This window comes from Thamnophis sirtalis, unplaced genomic scaffold, assembly GCF_051295495.1.
Source record: "Thamnophis sirtalis isolate CommonGarterSnake01/CBP01778 unplaced genomic scaffold, rThaSir2_p1.2 scaffold_15, whole genome shotgun sequence".
Lineage (NCBI taxonomy): Eukaryota > Metazoa > Chordata > Lepidosauria > Squamata > Natricidae > Thamnophis > Thamnophis sirtalis.
In genome coordinates, this window is record NW_028261395.1 from 15,140,850 (window position 1) to 15,157,815 (window position 16,966).

General features: G+C 39.0%; 1 protein-coding gene across 1 annotated transcript in view; it reads right to left on the reverse strand.

The window, feature by feature from the left end:
- Positions 1-712: 712 nt before the first annotated feature.
- Positions 713-16,966, reverse strand: part of LOC148042500 (vomeronasal type-2 receptor 26-like) — a 35,159-nt gene continuing 18,905 nt past the window's right edge. Inside the window, exons 4-6 of the mRNA XM_087701953.1 lie at positions 14,483-14,695; positions 13,513-13,639; positions 713-1,623 (exon numbers count right to left, since the gene is read on the reverse strand). Of these exons, the coding sequence (XP_087558079.1) occupies positions 713-1,623; positions 13,513-13,639; positions 14,483-14,695 (1,251 nt within the window). The remainder of the gene's footprint in view (positions 1,624-13,512; positions 13,640-14,482; positions 14,696-16,966) is intronic.

The following is a 16,966-nucleotide window of genomic DNA, read 5'->3' on the forward strand; positions in this document are numbered from 1 at the left end:
TCCTGACCTCTTTTCCTGCTCACTCTCTCTAACAAAAACATTTTCAGCTGCTGTCAATAGGAATAAGTGCCTGAATTATTTTCTATAAGGTATTGCATTCAGCTGACTTTTAGCAAGGTTTATTGAGCTGAAAGGGAAGAGAGCGAGGGGCTGGGGCAAAAGAGCTTTTGCCCCCCTCCTCGAATGGTATGGTTGCTGTGTGTTTTAAATTGTGTATTGTTATGTTCGTCTTTTTATCCCCTGTCTGTACCCCCTTCCCTGACTGAATTGTGAGCCGCCCTGAGTCCCCTTTGGGGAATAGCAATAGCAATAGCAGTAGACTTATATACCGCTTCATAGGCCTTTCAGGCCTCTCTAAGCGGTTTACAGAGAGTCAGCATATTGCCCCCAACAATCTGGGTCCTCATTTTACCCACCTCGGAAGGATGGAAGGCTGAGTCAACCCTGAGCCGGTGAGATTTGAACCGCTGACCTGCTGATCTAGCAGTAGCCTGCAGTGCTGCTTTTAACCACTGCGCCACCTTGGCTCTTGGGGAAAAGGGTGGCATATAAATGTAATAAATCCAATGCAATCCAATTCAACAATTTTCCATTTTGAAACATATAAAAATGATTTTCTTTTACTTCTGCATACGATCTAAATGTAAAGAATATTTCCTTTCAAATAAAAGAAACTTTAATAATTCTTCCAACATCATAATGGTGTTATAGCTCATGTTTTTACATTTTTTCTGGCTGTCAGCTGTTCCTTTGTGTTCAGGTCTGGCCTCAGGAGGATAATGTAACACTTGGGGACGAAGATGCAGACCAACAGACCAGCATTGGAGGCCAGGATGGAGAAGACCTGAACAGCCACCATGTATTTCCCTTTGGTGCTCAGGTAGGTGGGCACAAAAGTCACCCAGACACTGCAGAAGACCAGCATGCTGAAGGTGATCAGCTTGGCTTCGTTGAAGGCCCCAGGCAGATTCCTGGCCAGGAAAGCCACCGTGAAGCAGATGGCAGCCAGGAAGCCCATGTAGCTGAGGGTGACGTAGAACATGGCAACGTCCCCTTCGTTGCATTGCAGGATGATCTCTCCATGCTGGGAGTGGAGGTCAGAGTCAGAGAAGGGGGGAGAAACTCCCAGCCAGATGGAACAGATGATAATTTGGACAGCAGAAGAAGAAAGAATGATGGAGTTAGCCAAGCTCTTCCCCAACCATCTCTTCACCTGGTTTTCTGGTTTTGTGGCCAGGAAAGCCAGCACCACCGTGATGGTTTTGGCTAAGAGAGAAGAAACGGCAATGGAGAAGATGATGCTGAAAACTGTTTGTCGGAGAAGGCAGGTGGCTTTCCTTGGCTGACCAATGAAGAGAAAAGGAGACAAGAAGCAAAGCAGGAGGGAGACCAGGAGGATGTAGGAGAGGTCCCGGTTGTTGGCTTTGACAATGGGAGTTTTCAGGTATTTAATGAAGATGATTAAAACAAGTCCTGTGGTTAGGAAGAAGAGTAGGGCAAAAGATACCAGGATGATGCCCAGATGTTCTTTATAAGATAGGAAGGTTATAACTTTGGGGATACATAGAACTCTGTCCTCATTTGGATATTTATCATCTGGACACTTGGTGCATTTTTCCACATCTGAGAAACCGAAAACAACTTTCTTTAATATTCTGTCCTTTTATTTTACAGAAAATGTAAAATGTTCTGCTGTGCAAATGCCCTTTGATTTTTGCAGCTTCTGTGTCTGCGGAGAGAGGGAGGCCAGCCGAAGGCAGAACAGCATCCGTGCTGGGAATCTCCAACTGCTGTTGTGCAGTACAAAGTAAGAGTCCTCCCACTCAGATCAAAGTTTTAACTATTTGATTTTAATACGAGCTGAGCTCGTATGCGAGGACTTTAATTGTTTATTCAAATCCTAGCTTCATTTTTTACAAGATCTTCCGTAAATTTATCTACTTAAAGAGGCATTTAAAATGGCGATGAGCCTACTGGATTCTTCCGTAACAATGATTATTTTCTTAATCTCCTTGTTAAATTCTACAGAGCTTTAAAACTTCAAAGGAGAGGAGTGATTTATTACTCTGCTTCACAGCTGGTCAGCAGAGTCTTACTAATTAGTTTCACTTTTACAAGACTTTCTTTCTTCCGTTAATTTTGCTAATTTAGAGACACTTGAAATGGCGATGAATATGCTGAACTGTCTCGTTAAAATGCTTATTTTCTGAAACCTCTTGCAAAGTCCTACCAAGCCTCAAAACTTCAAAATAAAGGGGGAGATTCAGTATCTTTTTCTATAGCTGTAGAGTGGGCCAGTAGAGTTTTATTAATTGCTTGAAGATAAAACTTGGAATGGCCTCAAAACCAAATCCTAATTTGAAACCCCCCCCTCTCAGCCCCCAGAAGCACATCTCCAATACCTAGCACAAAGTCACAGCCTCCGCTCTCCATGCCCCCTGCTGGAGATTTCCTAACAAAATAATTCTTCTTGAGGGAATTAAATGAGGCTCTTAATACCCAGACAATTAAAGTGGAAGACAAACTTAAAGACTTTAAAGAGGAGATAAAACAGAAGATAAAACAGGAGATAAAAGAGGAAATAAAAGAACTTAAAGAGGAGATGTATGATAAAATTGATGCCAGGGTTGTTAAAATTAAAGATGAAATGCTGGGGCTTATAACTGTACTGACAGAACATGTTTCCAGAATTGAAGATAGTCCAGAGGATCTTAATGAAGCTAATATCAACTTGACATCGAAAACAGAGATGATGCAACAAAAAGTTGAAAATGCTGAAAAAGAAATTATTATGATACAGTACAGGCAAATGGAAATGGCATTAAGAGTAAGGGGGTTGCGTGAAGAAAAACAGGAGAACCTGAAACAGATTCTTTCAGAAGCTTTTGATTGTCTGGTGGGAAGATCAGGGGCTAAGTTTGACAGGCAAATCGATAAAGTTTACCACGTTAACTCTTGACTTGCAAAGCAGAAGCAGCTCCCTCGAGACATTGTTATATATTTTGCTACAAGAGAGCTCAGAAACATGATATTACAAGAGTCTTATAATACTAAGCTCCAAATTGGGGGTCAAGACCTGACTGTTTTGAAAGAGATACCACCTCAAATGCTAAGAGCCAGGAGAGATTATGCTTTTTTAGTTGAAGAATTTAGAAACCGCCAGATACAGTACAGATGGGATGCACCATTTGGCATTATACTTACATTTGATAGGCAAAGATATTGTCTCAACTCCGTATGGAAAGCCCGAGATTTTTACCATAACATTTTGATGGCTGGACATCCTGCACCATCTGGACCCAGAGAAAGACCACAAGAAGGACAGGACAGACAGCAAACCACACAACTACCAGATAAGATGGATCATCCCTCTCTCCTAGAAGCGCAAGGTGTTATGGAACAAAGACCTAGCAGTATGATTACTAGACGAATGGAGAAAGACCTAGCAGTATGATTACTAGACGAATGGAGAAACAAGCTAAAAGGCAACAACCTCAACAATCACTGGCCATCGATCAAGGAGCGACAGCAACGTCCAGAAGCAGTGGGAGGAGCTAGGCCAAAGGTTAAAAAGGCCATGCAGAAAGCTCTAAAAATGCTTCAGCCAACCAAAGATGACAACTAAGATTTTAACATGGAATATCAATGGACTGAACTCCCCACAGAAGAGAAAGAAAATACTTCACTATCTCAAACAGTTGAAGAATGATATAATTTGTTTGCAAGAAACTCATATTAAATCAACTGATCAAAAATATTTGATTAACCCAAAACTTGGTCAACATTTTGTAGCTTCTGCTATGGAAAAGAAAAATGGTATAGTTGTATACTTAAGAAAAGATATGAAAGCTGAATTAATTGAAGCAGATCCCTATGGAAGATACATCGCGTTAGATCTAATCCTAGAAGGGAAAAAGACATTGCTTCTGGGAATTTATGCTCCTAATCAACAGCAAGACGGATTCTATAGAAATCTTCATGCTAAATTAGTACAGTGGGATTATAGGTCTTGTATACTATTGGGTGACTGGAATGGCGTTATAGATACCAAGAGAGACAAGAAGATTTCTCGCCCAAATACTAAGATGCGAGCAAAGCTACCTAAATCCTTTTTTGACATGATGGATGACTTTGAACTGAGAGATATCTGGCGAGAAAGAAATGCAGAGGAATATGATTTTACCTTTTCTGATAGACATCAATCCCTTTCTAGGATTGATCTCATACTAATCACTAATGATTTGCTTTCTAGGGTGAAGAAGAAAAAGATTGCGGCGAGGGTCCTTTCGGATCATAACCCAGTTTGGATGGAATTGGGAGGGTGGGTACACGCAAGAAGGTCTTGGAGATTGAATGAAAACTTATTTAGATATGAAAAGTATATCAATGATTGTAAAAAATTGCTAACCGAATACTTTGTTTTTAATATGAATAAGGGTACACCTTTGGAATTCGTATGGGATGCAAGCAAAGCGTATATGAGAGGAGTACTGATAAATATAAATAAAGCACATAGACATAAACAAGGGGTAAAACGAATAGAATTGGAAGAGGAAATTAAGAGGAAAGAGCTGGAGTTAACAATGAATCCAGGTGATACAAAAGTCAAGGAAGCAATTGCCATATTAAAATCTCAATTTGATATGTTGATCTCTGACGAGGTAGCTACTAGTTTGTTATAGGCAAAACACAATACTTTCTGCAACGCAAATAAACCTGGCAGATGGTTAGCTTATCAGATTAGGAAAAAAAGGAAATCTCAAAATATATCTAAATTGACCTATAGAGGGAAGTAGGTGTTTCAACAGGAGGAGATTCAAAAAGCCTTTTGGGAATTTTTTACAGAGTTGTATAAGGGGGATAAAATTAATGGTTTAGATAGAGACAAATATTTAGATAAAGAGAAAATACCCTTAGTTAAAGAAGAGCACAGGCAAAAATTGAATCAACCAATAACGTCGGGGGAAATTCTACAGATAATTAAGCAATTAAAGTCAGGGAAGGCACCAGGTATGGATGGCTTGAGAGCGGTTTACTATAAAAATTTACAGTCAGAAATGGTTGAACCTCTTAGAGAATTATTTAATAAGATTCAAACCAAAGGCAAGGTGCCTCCATCTTGGAAGACAGCTTTTATATCTTTGATACCCAGAGAAAATCATGATACTACTCAACCCAAAAACTATAGACCTATTTCATTAATGTAGATTATAAAATTTTTACTAAAATATTAGCAAATAGGTTAATGCTGGTTATTCAACAATTGATACACACTGACCAAACAGGTTTTATACAAGGGAGACAAATGAAAAGTAATGTTAGATTAGTTATTAATGCATTAGAATATTTGGGAAAGAACAATCAAATTCCTGCTGCATTCATATTTTTGGATGCTGAGAAAGCCTTTGATCGAGTTAATTGGCAATTTCTGTTGAAGATATTGCAAAAAATGCAGACAGTCAATTAAAGCAATATACCAACAGCAAACAGCTCAAATCATAGTCCATGGAAGCTTAACAGACTCTTTTCAAATTGGAAAAGGTACAAGACAGGGCTGTCCTTTGTCCTCACTATTGTTTATTACAACTTTGGAAGTTGAATAAAATACGGGGCTTGGATGGTCTAAAAGGAATTAAGATTAGGCAGCAAGAATACAGAGTGAGTGCTTTTGTGGATGATTTGGTCATAATATTGGAACAACCGCAGGAATCCAGTATGGTTTTAATGAATACGATTAATCAATATGGTCAAGTGTCTTGTTTTAAAATAAACCTAGGGAAAACAAAAATATTAGCTATAAACATGAATACTAAACAAAAGGAAGAACTAGGAGGGATGCTAGGATGTGAGGTAGTCAAAAAGGTCAAATATCTTGGAGTTAATATTTTAATCTCAAATGGGAAATTATATAAGTATAATTATGAACCACTCTGGCATAGTATACAGATAGAGATGAAAAAAATGGGAGAAATTGCACTTATCTTTGCTGGGTAGAATAGCGGCAGTGAAAATGAACATCTTACCAAAAATTTTATTTCTTTTCCAAATGTTGCCTATACTCAAACAAGATGCGAATCTTTTAGAATGGCAGAAGGGTATCAATAAATTTGTATGGGCAGGAAAGAAGCCGAGGGTAAAGATGAAAATAATGCAAGATGTATGCGAGAGAGAAGGCTTGAAATTACCTAACCTAAAATTATACTATGATGCAGTGGCGCTATCCGCAATTAGTGATTGGACCCATTTAACCAACGATAGAATACTGAATATCGAGGGACATGATCTGGTATATGGTTGGCATGCTTACTTGTTATTCAACAAGAAATTGGAGTCATATCTTAAGAAATGCTTTATTGCGGGTCTGGAAAAAATATCAACATAAACTAAATGACAAGATACCCATGTGGGCAATTCCTAGACATGCAATTGAAAATATGAATATAGCACAAAACCAGGATAGAATTACTTATAGACAGCTCCTCATCTTGGAAAGGGGGGCACTACAACTAAAATCTTTAGAGGTATTGAGAGAGGAGAATGCAGTTCAAACATGGTTCCAATATGGGCAATTACAGGCCAGGTGGAAAATAGGTCAAAAAATTGGTTTTATCCAAGTTGAGGATAATCTACTTAAACAAATAAGAGACCCAAGTTTAATGCATATAAAGAGGATATATAATGTATTAATACAGATGGATTCAGAAACAGAATTAATTAAAGATTGTATGGTAAAATGGGCTCAAAATATTGAAGAACCCATAATGTTGGATGCATGGGAAAGAATTTGGGTAAGAAATGTGAAATTTACACAAGCTCAAAACCTGAGAGAAATTTTTTACAAGATGTTCTCTCTGTAAATGTGTTTTTATTTTCCATTTCATTTTTGTACAGTCACATATATACTGTGCATAACCAGGGCCATATAACATTAAACATTAAACACAGCCATTCCTCTTGTCAACAATACCCCCCAAAATAGAAACCCAATGTACTTCTTCGACCCTCCATACACCCTTTCTTTTGCCCCCCTCCAACTTTCCATCTTCCCTCCATCATTCCCCTCTACCCTACTTCCCCTCCCCCTCTACCACTCCTCTCTCCCGATACACTCCCTCCCTTCCTTCCCCCCTCCCTCCAGTCCTCTCTCCCACCCTCTCTACCCCTCTTTCTTCTATCCCTCTACTCCTCCCTTCGGTGTATTTCTACAATCTATTAATATATTCAGCTTCTCCTATTTTTACAGTGGAATTAAAGAGCGACAATATACAAGTGACGTCACCTTACTTTAAAATCTAGCACATACTATATATCCCCCCATCCCCCTCCCCCCTAACACCCCACCTCCCTTCCCCCCCTGACTTCCCAGAGCCCATAAACGGTATAGATTTTTAACAAACACAGTCTAAAATATATTGAGACAAAGAAAATTAAAAAAAAGAAGTTAATAACATCTCTGCATTGAACTCAGCTTCTTCCTGTTACACTAACTTTGAGCAGTTTAGATTATTCCTAATCTTAAGCATAGGCTATCTGTAATTTCTTAATCCCATATTTGTTTTGTATATAGTCAATCCATTTTTTCCAGTCTCGTTTATATCTCTCATTTGAATGGTCTTTAAGATATGCCAATATTTTCGCCATCTCGGCTAGGTTTGTGAATTTCAATGTCCATTCTTGAGTTGTAGGCAAGTCTTCCTTCTTCCAGTATTGCACCACCAACAGTCTTGCTGCTGTTATTAGGTGCAGAACCAAATTAGTCTCTAGCGCTGTAAAGTCAGTACATATACCTAGTAAAAATAACTGAGGAGTAAACTTTATCCTTCTTTTAAAGATATTTTGCATAATCCACCACATTTTTATTCAAAATGCCTTAACCTTTTGACAAGTCCACCATATATGAAAATATGTACCATCGAGAGAACCACATCTCCAACATTTAGGCTGTACATTCGGATACCTAGAAGCCAGCTTTCTAGGATCTAAGTGCCATCTATAAAACATCTCAGCATCCAGAAATATGAACGCAGCAGGAATTTGGTTATTCTTTCCCAAATATTCTAATGCATTAATAATTAGTCTGAAATTACTCTTCATCTGTCTGCCCTGTATAAAACCTGTTTGGTCGGTATGTATCAATTGTTGCATAACCACCATTAACCTATTTGCTAGTATTTTAGTAAAAATTTTATAATCTACATTAAGTAATGAGATAGGTCTGTAATTTTTTAGTTGGGTAGTATCTTGATCTTCTTTGGGTATCAACGATATAAACGCTGTCTTCCAAGATGGAGGCACTTTACCTTCCGTTTGAATTTTATTAAATAGTTCTCTAAGAGTTTCTACCATTTCTAACTGTAAATGTTTATAGTAAACCGCTGTCAAGCCATCTGTGCCTGGCGCTTTCCCTAACTTTAGTTGCTTAATTACCTGCAAGATTTCCCCTGAGGTTATTGGTTGATTCAACTTTTGCCTGTAATCTTCTCTAACTAGGGGTACTTTCTCTTTATCTAAGTATTTGTCTATATCTAAACACTTAGTTTTGTCCCCTTTATACAATTCTGTAAAGAATTCCCGGAATGACTTTTGAATCTCCTCTTGTTGAAACACCTCCTTCCCTATATAAATCAATCTGGTTACATTTCGAATTTTCATTTTTTTCCTAATTTGGTAAGGTAACCATCTGCCCGGTTTATTTGCGTTACAAAAAGTATTGTGTTTTGCATATAATAAACTAGTGGCTACCTGATCAGAGATCAACATATCAAATTGGGATTTTAATATAGTAATTGCTTCCTTAACCTTTGTATCGCCTGGATTCAATGTTAACTCCAACTCTTACCCTTTAATTTCCTCTTCCAATTCTTTTCGTTTTACCTCTTGTTTATGTCTATGTATTTTGTTTATATTTATCAGTACTCCTCTCATATACGCTTTGCTTGCATCCCATACAAATTCCATAGGTGTACCCTTATTCATATTCAGAACAAAGTATTCAGATAACAGTTTTTTACAATCATTAATGTACTTCTCATATCTAAATAAGTTTTCATTCAGCCTCCAAGACCTTCTTGCCTGCACTATCCTTCCCAATTCCATCCAAACTGGGTTATGATCCGAAAGGACCCTTGCCGTAATCTTTGTCTTCTTCACCCTAGAAAGTAAATCATTAGTGATTAGTATAAAATCAATCCTTGAAAAGGATTGATGTCTATCAGAAGTGAAATCATATTCCTCTGCGTTTCTTTCTCGCCAAATATCTCTCAATTCAAAGTCATCCATCATGTCAAAAAAAGGTTTGGGTAGCTTAGCTCGTATTTTAGTATTAGGGCGAGAGGTCTTCTTATCTCTTTTAGTGTCAATCACGCCATTCCAGTCACCCAATAGTATACAAGACTTATAGTCCCACTGTACTACTTTAGCGTGAAGATTCCTATAGAATCCGTCTTGCTGTTGATTAGGAGCATAAATTCCCAAAAGTAATGTATTTTTCCCTTCTAAGACTAGGTCTAGCGCGATATATCTTCCAAAGGGATCTGCTTCAATTAGTTCAGCCTTAATGTCTTTTCTTAAGTATACAACTATACCATTTTTCTTTTCCGTAGCAGAGGTCACAAAATGTTGACCAAGTTTGTGGTTAAACAAATATTTTTGATCGGTTAATTTGATATGAGTTTCTTGCAGACAAATTATATTATTCTTGAACTGTTTAAGATAGTGAAATATTTTCTTTCTCTTCTGTGGAGAGTTCAGTCCACTGACATTCCATGTCAAAATCTTAGTTGTCATCTTTGGTTGCCTGAAGCTTTTTTAGAGCCTCCTGCATGGCCTGTTTAACCTTTGGCCTAGCTCCTCCCATGGCTTCTGACCTTGTTGCTGTAACTCCTTGATCAATGGCCGGTGATTGTTGAGGTTGTTGCATTGTAGCTTGTTTTTCCATTCGTCTGGTAGTCATACGGCTAGGTCTTTGTTCCATGGCAGTTGCCCTTCCGGGAGGGGGAGAGTGCATCTTGTCTGGTAGTTGTGTAGTTTGCCGTATATCTTGTCCTTCTTGTGGTCTTTTTCCAGATCCAGATGGTGCAGGGTGTCCCACCTTCAAAATATTCTAATAGAAATCTCGAGCTTTCCATACAGAGTTGAGACGATATCTTTGCTTGTCAAATGTAATTATAATACCAAATGGCACATCCCATCTATACTGTATCTGACAGTTTCTGAGTTCTTCCACTAGAAAAGCATAATCTCTCCTGGCTCTTAGCATTTGAGGTGGTATTTCTTTCAAGACAATCAAATCCTGGCCGCCGATTTGAAGCCTGGTGTTATAGGGCTCTTGTAGCATCATGTTTCTGAACTCTCTTGTGGCGAAGTATATAACTACATCTCGGGGGAGTTGCTTTTGTTTTGCCGCCCAAGAATTAACGCGATAAATTTTATCGATCTGCCAGTCAAAGTTGGACCCCGGTCGTCCCACCAGACGGTCAAAGGCCTCTGAAAAAATCTGTTTCAAGTTCTCCTGTTTATCCTCACGCAACCCCCTGACTCTTAATGCGAACTCCATCTGCCTGTAATGTATCATAATAATCTGTTTTTCAGCGTTTTCAACTTTTTGTTGCACCACCTCAGTTTTGGATGTCAAGTTGGTATTAGCTTCATTAAGAACCTCTAAGTTATCTTCAATTCCAGTAACATGTTCTGTCAGTACGGTTACCGGTCCCAGCATATCATCATTTATTTTGGCAATCCTAGTATCAAGTTTATCATATAAGTCCACCTTAAACTGTTTTAATTCATCCTTTATCTCCTCTCTGAATTCTTTGAAGGTTTCCAAAAAAAGTTCTTTCATTAGCACATCTCCAGTAGGGGGCAACTTTGTGCCAGGTATCGGGGATGTGCTTCTAGGAGGAAGTTTCCCCCCAGGAATTAATTTTGATGGCGTTATAAGTCTTATCTATGGACAATTAATCAAGCTCTACTGGCTCGCTGTGCAGCTTACGAAAAAGAAAAAAGGGTATTAAGTCACCCCTTCGTTAGCTCTTTAGGATTTTTCAAAGGATTTCAAAAAAAAGAAAAAGAAGAAAAAGCATTGTAACGAAGCAGCTCGACTTCCTGGGCGGGATCTAGCTGATCGCGGCAGCTTAATAGAGCTGCCCCCCAGTTTCTGGTTGTGTTATCTGCCTAGATATCTGGCAGGTACCTCACTCTTCAGGCAAAGAAGAGGGGGAGAGAAGATCCAGCTGGCAAGAGCTTTTCCTTTGAAATTTGCAGCCTTTTTGGCTGCGAAGAGAAGGGGAGCCAGCCGAGGCTGAATCATTATCTCCGTGCTGGAAATTCCTAGCCGTCTTCTTCACGGCTCAAAGTAAGATACCTCCACTTAGGACAATATTTGAACTATTTATCTGAATTTAATACAAGCAGAGTCCGTATCTGAGAACCTTATCTGTTTTTTTTAAAATCCTAGCTTCATTTTTTACAAGAGCTTCCTTCGTGTACTTAGCTTCTTCTTTTTTTTCTTAAAAGACACTGGCTCCTAAAATGCCAATTGTGCATTCTTCGTAACAATGCCACATTCCTAATTCTTCTGCAAAAGTAGTGATAAAAGTTCAAAGGGAGGAACAGCCAGCCAGCAGTTTCTTATTAATTAGTTTCACTTCTCTGAAGAGTTTACAAGACTTTCTTCTTATCAACTTTGTTAATATATATTTCTGATACAGAGAAGTCAAAAATGGCACTGAATACAAGATGTTCTATAGATGACATTTAGATCCTAAAAAGTTGGCTTCTATGTATCCGAATTTACAACCCAAATGTTGGAGATGTGGTTCTCTCGATGCTACATATTTCTATATATGGTGGACTTGCCAAAAGGTTAAGGCATTTTGGATAAAAATATGGTGGATTATGCAAAATATTTTTAAAAGAAGGATAAAGTTTACTCCTCAGCTATTTTTGCTAGGTATAAGTACGGACTTTACAGTGGTAGAGATTAATTTGATTTTGCACCTAATAACAACAGCAAGACTGTTGGTGGTGCAATATTGGAAGAAGGAAGACTTGCCTACAATTCAAGAATGGACATTGAAAGTTACAAATTTAGCTGAGATGGCTAAAATATCTGCATATCTTAAAGACCACTCAAATGAGAGATATAAACGAGACTGGAAAAAATGGATTGATTATATACAAAATAAATACGGGACTAAGAAATTCCAGATAGCCTATGCTTAAGACCAGGAATGATTTAAATTGTTTAAAGCTAGTTTAGCAAGAAGGAGCTAAGCTCAATGTAGAGATGTTATTAATTTCTTATTCTTTTCTCTTCAATATATTTTAGACTGTGTTTGTTAAAAATCTATACCGTGTTCTGGGAAGTCAGGGGGGGGGGAGAATGTGGGGGGTTGGGGGGGGAGGGTGGGGGATGTATGGATTTATATTAGGTTAGATAAGATGTCTTAGATCTCAATGTAATATGACTTCATATGTATATTGTTCCTTTCTTTTTAAATTTCTCTTTAAAAATAGGATAGGCCAAGTATATTGATATGTAGTGGAAATACACCAAGGAGTGGAGGAGTGGGAAAGAAGAAAGATGGGTAGAGAGGGATGGGAGAGAGGGTGGGAGGGAAAGGTGAGAAGGAAGGGGGGAGTGGATGTGGGGAGAGGAGTGGTAGAGGGGGAAGGGAAGTAGGGTAGAGGAGGAGGATGGAGGGAAAATAGAAAGTTGGAGGGTGGTGGAAGAAAGAGGTGTATGGAGAGTGGAAGAGTTATATTGGGTTTCTGTTCTCTGGGGCATTGCTGACAAGAGGAATTGATCCAATTATTGTTTAATGCTGTATGGCGTTGGTTATGTACAGTATACATGTGAGTGTATGAAAATGAAAATAAAAAATAAAAGTGTAAAAAAAAAAAACTAAAAAGAAGGAGAGACATTTCCTCTGCTTCTTAGTAAAGCTTGCCCAGCTGCAACCCCCTCTTCCCATCTCCTCCCAGCCCCTCCTTCAAAGTCTTTTTGATTACTTTCTTTTAGATAAGAAATTGGGTGGGTTAAAAATAAAAAAAACCTATGTGAGCTTCAATCTGTCTTTTAACTTCCACTTTCATAAAAAAGTTTGGATGGATCCAATTCAGTGGTGGGTTGCAGGCAGAACACCCTATTATAGGCTTACTGGTGCCTGCCTAGAGCACTGGATACCATTCTGGTACGGTGCTCCAGAGGGCCCACCTGCCCGCCCGAGCTCCTTACCTGTCTTTAATCTCTTCGGCGATTCCGCGCATGCGCGCGGTGCGTACAGTGCCTGTGTGACGCTTTACCGAGCAGCTGGAACATTGCAGAGGCTCACAGAGGCATCGCTGGAAGGTAAGATGAATGTGCGTGCTGCACATCTGTGCGTAGGCACGCTGCACATGTTCATATAGAGGATGCCAAGACCCATTGCAACTGTACCGATTGCAATGGGATCCGGAACCCACCAATGATCCAGTTCCACAAAGCCTCCCATTTTCCTCAGTGTGACCCACCTTCCTGAGTGGAGAAGGTCCCCTCCGGACAAGGAATGCAGTCATAGCAGCAAACTGGCTCTCCTTCACGAGCCCTCTTGACAAATCCAGGATGACAACTTTCCACACATTTGGACTCAGGTAGGGACTAAACAGAAAAACAAGAAAGCCAAAGAAAAGATGTTAGGACTCTCCGTCCATGGAAAATGGAGGTAGAAATGGATGAAGACAAATAGCCTCTGGTCTTCACTGAGGTAAATGTGAAATCTCTGACTCCTTCTAAACAGACGGAGGAGGTATAACAACTGGCAGATTCTTCATTTACTTCCTCCCTTTTGCTTTGGGAATTTAGCATTATAATAAGATAGTTTTCTACTTAATAGTCTAGAGCAACTATGGCAAACCTTTTTTGGCTCACGTGCCATAAGTGGGGGAGCTCACTGGGGTCGTATGTAGGCGTGCTGCACCCATAATGCAATGCACAACCCCTCCAGTGCGTATGCGTGCACTACAGGCACAACTCCCATTTTTTGCATGCTTTTTTCGCCGTCCCCAAGCTCCAGAGGCTTTACAGGAGCTTGGGGAGGGCGAAAACAGTCCGTCCCCCGGAGGCTTCAGGAACCTCCAGGAGTCATCCCAGGTCTAGAGGGTTGGAATTAAAAAAAGATTTAAGTATGATGATATATTCTTATTAAAACTAAGAATAAAGTTTACTGTAAAAGATTTAGGAAACTTTTATCCTGTTACATTTTTAAAATACAGAATAAAACTGTGATGAAGAAAGGAACCTCTGACTAGTAACATCTTGAAAGGTTTCCATAAAAATGGCAAAGCCCCTCTACTTACTGTAGGTCCCGTCTGTTGAAGAATTACAATCAGGTAACACCAACTGGCATGGGATGCCAACCACTTTGGAGACTATAGGCTTTGGCCACTTGAAATGGGACCTCAGGCTTTGAAAACAGAGAAAAGACACCACAATTTCTCTCACCTTATTGAGCAACTGTAGCCGTGAAAGAACAGCTTGGTCAACAGAAAGTCTCTTTCGTTCAAAATACGCCAGTCTCTCTTTCCTTACATCCTCCTTGCGGGGAACCAAGAAACCATGAATGACCAGATCTGCTTTTATCTCTCCATTTTGGTCCAAGTAGAGTTTCCTCTGAGAAATATTCCAAAATTCATTCTTCTCCAGAAAGGGATGAAACTAGAATGGGAACATCCAGGAATTTGAAATCTCCCACCAGCTCTTTTTTCAGCCTGAAAAGTTAGTGAGGATCCTTTCTGAGTTTCTTTCTCTCCCATTATGCAGCTGCAGGATTCTCCCCTTTTAGCTGATCCTTCCCTAGGCAGCCTCTCTTTCCCTCATCCCAAAAGTCATTCCCAGATATCATTACACTTCCTAAATACATTATGGTGATAGAACTGGATTTCAATGAAGGAATCGCAAAGAATTCTGTGATGCAATTGGAAACCTGAAGGGTGGTATGATAATTAAGTGGATAAAAACTCTTCAAAATGTTACTCAAATAATTTTAACCCTTTTTAATCTTTCCTATGAAATCTGAAGGTGGGAGTTGAAGTCCAGGCATCTTCAAGTTGCCAAGGTCGAGAAACATTGTCTTAGAGTAAGCTAATTTGATATGATTTAAAGAATATAAAGTCTTTCAACTTACAAGCCTTATTTGAAACTTCATTTATAAAGTTTGATAAAATAACAATGGTTTTAAATCAACTTAAAGATGATAATCAGAAGCAAGCAACAATTGTTGAATCAGATGGATTGGATGGGTGGACTGGAACTTAATTTGCTGCTGGTATCCCTGAAGAAGGGGTCTGATTTGAAGGCAGGCTGTTTGGAGATGGCTGGAGAGGCCATGGATCCTGAAGACTCAAAGTGGACAGAACGGATGGCTGATGAAATGGATTCTTTCAAGAAGATTGAGAGAGATTGTGGAATGGACTTGTCATATTTACCTGGAAAACAAGTCTTAAAAGTCGTGTTTCCATTTACAGGAGATCCTATGACTTTGGGGAATGGAAAGCAGTTGTTGGGAAAGATCCTAATTAAATTTTTAAGGAAATGTATTATTATTAAGAATCAAACTAAGATGTTTGACCCTCGACAGATTCTGGATGGATCAGAGATAATGATTGTGGTGGTCTGTGGTAGATAAAAAGCCCCTGTAAATTTTCTGTGAGTTCAATACAGTAACAGATAACAGACAATTTTGAAGTTTTGAAATTTAGCTTTATTGTTGGATTGCCTGTTAACTACATTTTTTATATAAAGCAGATAGATAACAAGTCAAATACTTGCAAATAGATGTGTAGTTTATCATTGTGGGCCTATTTTGCAAATGGGAGAAACTATTGTTGCTGTATTGTATTCAACTGGGGTGACAATATGCATGTCTTTGTCTGTTTTTAATGCACTATTAAAAAAAGTTTTATTCTTGTTTTGTTTTGTCTTTGTAATAGTTTTATTTTCCAAAACTTGTATTTTACCTTTTTGAATAAAATAAAATTTTATTACAGGAATATCAAGTTTCCAGAAACAATATTTATGATTAGCAGACAGTGAAATGTGCATGAGACAAAAACAGTAGAAAAATATCTGATTTTTAGCAACTAGAATTTGACTAACAATAGAGTCTCATATAAGAACATTAATGATGGACTGGAAGAAAGATGAGGGATACCAAATTGGATATGTATGTTTGTGAAAAGGATCTCAAAATCATAGTTAACTGGAAACAGAGTCTGAGTCAACAGGAGATGAAAGAAGGCAAATGCAGCCATAAGAATCTCAGGAAGTGAACATTCTGGTTTGGGGAGACCCCAACTCAAGAACCAGGTCCCCTTGCAGGCACAAAGCTTGAAGGTAAATTTGCTTAAAATCTACGTGAACTTCAGGGAGGGACAATGAAGCCCAGGAAGAGAACAAAGGAGCTGCTCTTAGCCTTGAGGAAAGACAACAAGGAGAAGAACTGAAGATCAGGAGGAGTCTGGGAGCCCCTTTTCCAACTGACACAAGTTGGAGAAGGGAGGATACACCCCTCTTCCAATAACTGACTCATGTTACACTCGAGCATTAGATCTGCTCACTATTATTAAAGAGTGTCAGACATGGAAAAATGAATTCAGTTAGAAAAAAGGAGATTTTAGCTGAATGAGAGAAAAAATATAAAAGGATGAGCTGTTTTAGAGCTGAGCCAGTAAAGCAGACAAGTTCAGTCTCCTCTTCATGGATTATCTGAATGCAAAGACTGAGCAGCCATCAGTCAGAGAAGCTTGAGCTGGGATTCCTGCAGAGAGAAGGGGTTGGGCTAGATGGTCTCAGGGTTGGGCTAGATGGTCTCAGGGTCTCCTCCACATTTATAAAGGTTGTCATGCCACAATATGTTACTGTTGTCATGTTGTTACTCTAGCCCCATTTAGTGGCTGGGGGCAGATAAGCCTAACTATATGGTCTGAA